The sequence below is a fragment of the Mercurialis annua genome, linkage group LG2, assembly GCF_937616625.2.
Source record: "Mercurialis annua linkage group LG2, ddMerAnnu1.2, whole genome shotgun sequence".
In the NCBI taxonomy this organism is placed as follows: Eukaryota; Viridiplantae; Streptophyta; class Magnoliopsida; order Malpighiales; family Euphorbiaceae; genus Mercurialis; species Mercurialis annua.
Window position 1 is genome coordinate 25,010,896 of NC_065571.1, and position 9,313 is coordinate 25,020,208.

At 34.1% G+C, this 9,313-nt stretch overlaps 1 protein-coding gene across 1 annotated transcript; it reads right to left on the reverse strand.

Moving 5' to 3' along the window:
* Positions 1-874: 874 nt before the first annotated feature.
* LOC126666920 (uncharacterized) lies at positions 875-1,861 on the reverse strand. Its single transcript, XM_050359836.2, has 2 exons — positions 1,203-1,861; positions 875-1,092 (listed from the first exon to the last, which is right to left on the reverse strand). The coding sequence occupies exon 1, from the start codon at positions 1,786-1,788 to the stop codon at positions 1,204-1,206; it is 585 nt and encodes a 194-aa protein (XP_050215793.2). The 5' UTR covers positions 1,789-1,861; the 3' UTR covers positions 875-1,092; position 1,203.
* Between the last annotated feature and the right edge of the window lie 7,452 nt (positions 1,862-9,313).

Below are 9,313 nucleotides of genomic sequence, written 5' to 3' on the forward strand. Positions count from 1 at the left end.
AGTTAATTTTATGAATTTTGATAAAAATTAAGAGAACTTAAAATATACGTTACATGTGCCTCAATTTAACGTTGCATGTGCCTCAACTTACGTGAGATGTAAAAATGAACCTACAACTTCAACCTACTCGTAAAATAAAACATGATTTCATCACAAATAAACTAACTCGTTTTTAAGTACATAAATCTCAAATTCATGTACATATCTTGCAACCAAGCACTTTTGCAATTTTGAAAACAGATTGGTTCGGGCAGTACACACTTTAATAATCACAAGTTATGAGTAGCACACACAGACATGTTATTATGTCGTTGCATTCTATAAAGTTTATACATTTAATAATGTACGTAATTTAAAATTTTATGAAACAAATTATCAAAAATATATAGATCATATCATAATATATTAATAATTTTAAATGTTTAAATATTAAAAAATCGACTCAACCAAAAAATAAAAGCTTAAAGACTGATGTAATCAAAATATTAATTACATATTTTTAAAATTTAAATATTTAAATTTGTAAAATATTAATATTTATTCAAATTTTCTAGATCATAATCCTTTTTTCTACGGATTTAGATATTTAAATATTAAAAATTGGTGGAAAAGAAAAATAAAAGCTAAAAGACCAATGTAACAAATTAATTACATATTTGTAATTCATAAATATTTAAATTTATCAATTTTTATTCTTTGGCTTTATAAGAAAAGTTAATCAATAAAAGTCATCTAACTATCCTAATTTATAACAATTTAACAAACTTAAATTTAAAGTTTTGTCAAAAAAAATATTAGTGTACAATGATCTAGAATTAACAAGTGTTAATATTCAAATTTGATAATAGCATTCAGAAATATTCATACTTGGTAATAACATTTCAGACCTACTAATAACACATGAGTTTATCACAATTAAACCTACTTATGTTCAAATACATAAACCTCCAAATTCAAAATACTAAATCCATAATCAACAGCTATGCATATACATCTGCTCCACGTCTTCAAAACTGCACCTCCAAGTCTCCAAAACAGCGTATCCAGAATTAGATATTTAGAACCAACTATGCAATCAGCCACCCATCTTATCTGCAATTTGGAAAACAGAGGATATTTCAGGAAGAAAAGTAATGCCCTGAAACCAAATGAATGACAGCATACAGATATGAAATAATCAAAATATTTTGGTTGTTACTAACCTTAACTCTCCGGTGTATGTGGAGGTGAAGGATCATGTGCTCCCAAGGTGCCGAAACAAGCCTTCCATCGGCGATGTGACCTTCGTTGTTCTCTTTTAATCTCTTCGATAGATGTTTCAATATTAGTCAACCTGGACTTTGTTTCATTTAACAAAGAAAGTACTTCCTCTTCAAAAGCTCCCCTTCGCTTCGGCTTTCTTGGTCGCCTCACTTCCTCCTCTCTTGGTTGATCTATACCGACATCATCCCTCACCACCTCACCTTGACCATTCTCGGTTTCCAGTTCTCTACTTACATTATCCTCATCTTCGTCACAGTCATCTTCTATTTCTGCTTTTCTTCCCTTTCCTCTTCTCGGCTGGCCAGTTTTAATTAAATAACAATTTCGGTCCTTTACATTCATCAATTCTCCATCCATATCAAGAATGTCGGATTTACGGAGCATAGTTTCATTAAGATACGCATCCCCCAAACATTCCATCTTATGCAAATCATCCTCATCAATAGCACTATGAAGCAATGCTATACAAGTTACTAAATGACCATTTCCAAGTGCAACTTTAGATGATGTTGCCATGGTCATCATGCTTTTAAAAATTAAGTGTATGAAATCAACACTTTTTGCCGAACGTCGCACTAAATAGTCAAGTACTAGTAAATCATCCTCCGTTACTCTATTCGACTCCTTTTTACCACATATAGAATGACAAAGGAATTTATGAAATATAAGATATGATGGTTCAATTATGAGTCCATTAGGAGCTTGTTGTAAATCGACCGAGTCTTCACCGGTCAATTGCTTCCATACTCTATTAACATCAAAATTTGAAGGACAACCTCTAATGCCACCTTTAGGCAACTTCAATTTCTGATTCATAAAATCATACCCTATGCTATAATCAACCCCTTTTATTCTAAAAGAAATTGCTTTTTCATTCTTAGAGGCATAATTCAAGGTGGTATAAAATTCTCTAGTTAACTCTTTATAAACTTGATACTTACCATGTGCAATAAAATTTAAACCCATTCTACCAACTATTTCATCAATTTTTGATTTCAAACCCATCCTAGTCAACAAAGCATAATCAAAATATCTAGGTATAACAATAGGCTTGCGTGAAATAGTTTCGTAACGAATACCTTCTTCGTCGGAGAAAATTGGAAATGGGCAATCATAATTTGAGGACAAATCTTCTCTTGTAACAAATTTCGAAGGCATAGTTGAACTTGATGATTTCCCTTTTGAAGCAACTCTTTTAGCTCGTCCCTTTGTTGATGCCATCATTTTGGTTAATGATTTGATAAGATTATGATAGCAATTTGATGAATTTAGAGGCTAGGTTTCGGGTTGTGGAATGTGGAAGATTTAGAGAAATTTTTTTTTCACTTGTTTTGATTCTAGGTTTCTAAAGAAAAGTGGGAGGTTTAATTTTCAATTGCAATAATTTTCAAAATAAATCGAGGTGGGTCTAAATACTCGACGAAAACAAAGCCTGAAATCGAGTTTGGCATAACTGGACTAGCATAAACTCGATGTTAGGTTTAAACTCGTCGAATATTAACCCATCATCGAGTTTATGCAGCACTGAACAGAAACAAACTCGATGTTAGGCTTAAAACTCGTCGAGTATTTAGCCAGACATCGAGTATTTACTTGTCCAGTTCTTTATATGCACATACCCTAATTAAAATAATAATTTTAATCATTTAAATTATTAAAACTATAACAAATTAATTGAAATCTCAAAATTTTAAATTATTGATTTCATTTTTTTACCCTTGAAAAAATGCCTCTATTGAAAACATTAATTTATTTTCAACACCCTCTAGATTGCTGAATTTCAATTTTATCCTCATCTAAGGTATATGTCTCTTTAGTGTGTGTCTAATGTATCATATAATTTACCTCTCCTTTTTTCATATAGCGGGAAATACCCATTTGATATTGCAAAATTTGATTTCATTCCTAAATAATCAAAACTCTTTTCTTCCTTCCTAATTTGCCGTGTTCTTCTTTATGACCTAAATCCATGGTGACTACACGGGCTGCCACTGAGAACGACGGTAATATCAGAATCGCTGATATGGGTAAGAAATCCGTTGCAAAAAAAGCTTCAAAAAACAAAAAGGTAGTGTCAACCGGAGAAGCTTCAGTTCCTCCATCTCCTGTGCAGTTGAGTAAGAAGAGACATGCAAATGATTCACCTCCGAAATCGAAGAAACACAAAGGCATTTCCAGAACTGAATCCAAGAAATCTCCTCCTAAGGTATGATTTCATTAGTTTATAAGTCAATTAAGAACCTACTGCATTAGAATTGTTTTATGTCTTAAAATAATAAATTGACTCTGTTTATATGATTGTTTGAAATTATGTTTAAGTATGATTGTTTGGAATTATGTTTATATAAAATTGTGGTTAGGTTGGTTGGTAGATAGTTTTGAAGGTACAGTTATGAACTCTATTTTTTTAGGGTACTGAAATTTCAGTTTTTGAAGGTTAATTCCTCCATTCTACTGGGTTTGACAATGAAATTTCAGGTTTTGATTTGGTTATTTTTGGGCATTGTATTGAGAGGAATGTTAGAAATTGTTATGAACTCTAAGTTACCCTTACTAATTGGCAGCTAAGTAGGATGGACAATTTACTCAATCAACATTCATGTATTGGAAACTTGGCGTTTCAGACACAAAATTGCAATTTTTATTATGGAAAATCTTGAAATAACAATGACTTGACGTCTACATGTCCATATCTAAGTGTCTTGTTTACAAGTTTCCGAGTCCGTGTTACATAGCTTGGCAGTTTTAGTGTACATTTATGTAGATACTGGGAGACTTTTATGTTGGAGCTCTAAAATTTGAAAGCTTGAAGTGAACCTGAGCCAGCTTAGTGTTGTTTTACTTGCCTTGGAGGTTTATTACCTTAACCTACAAAATGTTACTTTTTGCACTGCTGAATTGGACCAGCAGTTTTACTTTGACAAGCACTATAAATATCTGAAAAAGAGTGCTGTAAATCTGTGTGCATACTATGGGTTTAATTTCTGGCTTTTGTTATTTTCCAAATTCCTATTTTCGTCTGGCTCATGTCAACATGTTCTTTGTGAAATTTTTGATATCTAACTGTTTTCACTCTAATTTCCATACAGCTATGGCAGTTTAAAGTAAGCCGAGAAGATCGTGTTCACTCGAAGATTGATACGCGCATGTCATACGATGTCATTTCTGATATCAAATCGACTCTGACTCCAGGTGAATTGGAAAAGTTTAGACAATCTTGCTTTGGATACTTTCTTGATATTCCCAAGATCAAAGTGCAAAATCAGATCATACATTGTTTATTGTTGAGGGAGGTGGAGCAGCTAAAGAAGTCTGAATTGTGGTTTGAGGTTGGCGGTCATAGGCTGAAATTCGGAATCGACGAATTTGCTTTGATCTCGGGTTTAAACTGTCAAGGTGACAGCAGTAAGTATGCCTATACAAAAGTTGAAAACGGCATTTTGGATAAGTACTTCAGCGGGCTGCAATCTGTTTCTAAACAGACCCTTCAGGATTTTTTCAAAGCTAGGCGTTGGGAGTCGGAGGAGGATGGGTTTAAGATAACATTTATGCATTTTTTGCATAACTTCTTGCTTGCTTCACCGAGGACTGCTCGTATCCCTTTGAAGGACTTTGACGTAGTTGATTCGGCTGATTTGAACGACTATCCATGGGGTATTGACGTTTTCAAGTACACGTTTGATTCTTTGTCAAAAAGAGCTGTTCTTAGTCCGAGATCTCTTATTATTGAAGACAACATTTACCAGTATCGACTTCAAGGTTTACCATATGCACTGGTATGTTGGTTCTACGAGTGTTGCCCGGCGGTGGAAAATACCTTTGCTCAGCTAGTGAACAAAGATGCTATCCCGCGGATTCTGAGGTGGCAAGCATTCGTTCCTGCAAAATACATTGATGTTGACAGGGATTTATTTATTGAGATTGCATCCGATGAGGTTCGTATGTGTTAAATTTTCAATTTTTCAAATGTAATTTATCATTGACTCTGTTTTCATATATGGTGTTCATTTGTTATGTGTAGATGATTTTCCGATCAATTGTTCCAACCCCGGCAGAGATGAATGCCCTTCGTCTAGGTGACTTATTCAAAAAAATTAAGGGAAACGAGGAGGGTTATTGTCCGGCATTTAATATATTGAAGGACGGTGAATCAACGTCGAACACTTCGAATTTAAATGTTATGGAAGAGAGGCTGGAAATTTTGATGGCTGGTCAAAAGACGATTAAGGATGATATAATGGATTTGAAACGTTTATTCACTTCCAAATGTTCCGAACTTTTGACAGTTGTCAATTCATTGAATGATAGGCTAACTTTGATTGGTGATTCTAAAACGGTAATTTGTTTTGATTTATGTATTTTGTACTTTTATCACTTAGAGTTTAGTTAAATATAATTTATGTTATTTCATATTATGTTATTGTAACCTGATGGGAACCTAATGTGAACTCCATATCTATATCAGGTTGAAATTGAGAAACATGATGTTTCTGATGGCTTGCAGACAAGGGTTGACAAAGGAAAAAAGGTTGTTCTTCCTGCAGAGGACATTTCAGTGAAACCAAGTAAAAATGGTACTTCTATAGTAACGGAACGAGAAGAAAGGGATGGTAGGGAGTCTGTTGTTCCTGTTTCTGCTGATACTAAAGCTACTTCCAGCAAAGAAAGGGATGGTAGGGAGTCTGCTGATGAAGAAGAAGGTGCTGAAAAAGTCGAATTGGAAGATTTGGTTTGCGAGAAGGCTGTACTTGAAGGCAAGGATGACCGTGGTGAACCTTGTGTTATTGTTTCTTCCGAACACGTTGATGTTATCTCTCCGAATTTTGAGGTATATTTAATAATTTGAAATTAAGCTGTTTTGATTAACTATATTAATTTGTTTATTGTCAATTTACTAGGTTTCGCGACAAAGCGAGTTGAATTTAAAATCTCCACCAGATGACACCATCAATCAGACTAAAAAAAATGTAAGTGAATCGATTGCTGAATTCAAATCAAAGGAGGTATTGTTTGCTTTAAATTATATTTATAGTTTAATTTTATAGTTTACTTACTGTATCCTCTCTTATGTTTTTGGTAGTCTGGTCCTTCTTCAAGCCGCTTCATACCGACGCAAACTGGTTGTAAAGTCCGTATTTGTCCATTTGATGCTAATCACATTTTATTCAGTGATGCCACCAAACAAGACATCATTCAGAATTGGCTGGAAGAAGGACGTCCTAAAGGGGCCAAGTTCGTTTCTCGACTAACTTTTTTCAGTTCTGTTTTAATGCTCACTTATTTAATTTTTTTTTCTTTGTTTGTTTAGAAGGCAAAGCTGGATATACAATCCAAAGATTGATAAATTCCATCCTCGTCTTTCTCTTGGCGTGGTTGATATTGAAACGAAATCCTGGTTTTACCATCTCTACCACGTTGGAAAGCCTCTTGAGTGTTCTGTAAGTAAATCCTGTTTTAATGCTCACTTAGTTAATAACATTGTTGTGACTGTATGGCTACTTAACCTTGAATTTTGTTTATTTGGAAGCATGTAGATGTTCTCTTTTATTATCTGAGAAAGAAAATAAAATCTGGATGTGCTGCAAACAGTAGATGTACGTCAACTGATAATTTTTTTGATCGGCGTATTCAAACTCTCTACACAGCATACAAGAAAAAGCAAGATGTGTCACTTGTTTCTTTGAAACATACAGTGGCTATCTACATTAAAGGTGCTGCTATGCGTTGCAATACGAATTGGGCTGATGTTGACAATGTTCTTTTTCCGATCAATTGTGTTAACGATTGGCATTGGATTTTGGCTCGCCTGAATTTCAAGGAACGATGCATCTATATCTACAATTCGTTGAGGTCGGCGCAATATGACAGATCAGCAACTGAATATGTTACTTCCTATAGTGTGTTGCTTCCACTATTCCTTCAAGCTACCAATTTTTATGATTCTCGAGATGACATCGATACTACTGCCGGTGCTTATGAGGGAAAGAGAATAACTGATCCGTTCAGAATAGAGATTGTGGAAAACATGCCTATCCAAAATGATGTGTAAGTCTATAATTTGTTTTTAACTTTAGTTGGTTGGGTTATATTAAAGAGTTATGGTGACAGAATAGGAACCTAATGTCAACCTTGTTTCTTATGTTTTTTTATTTTTTTCTCACTTTTCGTAGTGATTGTGGAGTTCATATGTTTTCCGCTGCTGAGTTCTTTGTTGATGGGAAAGTTATGGGGCATGATTATGATGTCAAAGAACACCGTGCTCGTTACGCTTCGTCATTATATTTGTATGCTCGTTGGAAGGAAAGCTCTTCTTGTGTTAGTGAAGATGAGGGTCCTCTAAAACTCAAGAGAACATCTGCCTAGGGAGTGAAGAGGAAGCTAATTTATGGAGGTTCAAGATGAAGAATGTTATTGATTTTTGTTTGTAAAGAAAGTCTCCTTTTTGTCACACTTTTATTTTGCTTGGAGGACATAAATGTCCATTTATTTCTTATTTGAAGTCTATTTTAGAGTATTTGTAAAAACAGGTAGTTACAATATGTGTAGTGTTTTAGCAAATTTCCGCAAAATTGTGAATTGTCAATAGTTATATTAAAAGGCAGGAGTTCAATTCTATTTTTCTGTTCTGTTCTATAGTAGAAGTACAAAATTGAGAAAAAATAATTGGTATTACACCAAACCTTAAAATCAAACTAAACCAAAGGAATCAATTGAATGTTTGGCTGATATCTCATATATAATTCCATACGTTCAAACTCGATGTGTGTCTAATATCTCGACGAGTTTTCATCAACACATCGAGTTTCTGCTATCCAGTTTTCCACAAATTTCATGTTGGGCTGCATAACTACTGCCATAAAACACCAAAATTCTACAATCTACATTCAAGGCAATATAAAAAAGCATCTCTCAGTAAAATTCATACTTTCAAACAAGCTACAAGAATCCAAAAAGAGTTCAATAAGCGGTAAATTTCAGTCACTAATCATCGTCTTCGTCTTCATTGTCACTGTCATTTGAGTCTTCTAGTACATCAGTGTCGGCATCATCATAATTGATCGTAGTATCATCCTCCTCATCGCTAGAATAAATCGGGTTTGAGTTTTGACCTTAAAACATTTGACCAACATCAACTTCATCCGGTAATACACCTATAGGATGCAAGAGTTCCAAATTTTCACCACCATTTTGATCGACTTCATGACTATTATCTGCCTCGTATTGCTGATAGGGCTCATCATTCAATATTGAATCTTCATTGCACACTTTTTCCTTTTCTGGCACATCAAATATATTCCTGTGAAATGATTTTTGCACAATTTTCCAATGACCTCCATTTTTCATATCGCTGACATAAAAAACCTGTTGTACTTGAGAACTCAACACGAAAGAATCACCTGTATACCATTTACGGCTCACATTAACAGAAACTATGTTGCCATCTGTTTTAATTCCATTTTTATCGCCAACATCCCACCAATCACATTTAAACAAGAAAACATGATTCCCATTAACATATTGGAGGTCAATGATATCTGTTAGCACAACATAAAACTCGATTTCTTTCGACTTATGCTCTCCCGTAACTGAAACTCCATTATTTTGAGTCCGACGAAAATTATCACGCTCAACTGTGTGAAACCTAACTCCATTGACAATTATCCCACTGTACCTAGCAATTCGTATATCAGGACCTAATCCCAACGCATATATATGATCTGTTGCTGCAACCAAACCAGTAGCACGTAAGCGTCCAACCTGAAAAATAAGTTTAATGGTGAAATTAGAGGCATAATTCAATATTTAGTACTTTTATAGCATCATACTTACACACTCCTTGAACCAACTGGCAAATCCTGCCTGGTGTCTTTTTTGCACATCTATAACACTTTCCTTTTGTAATTCCTCAATGTGAATCCTGCACAACGTTTATAAAATTAGATAAAAAGTGTAAAATAAAGCTATTTTGAAACTCTAAAGTCTTTGTTTTTTCAAAATAAAATAACTTACTTAAGATATTCATCAACATCCTCACAATTGTTAAGCACAT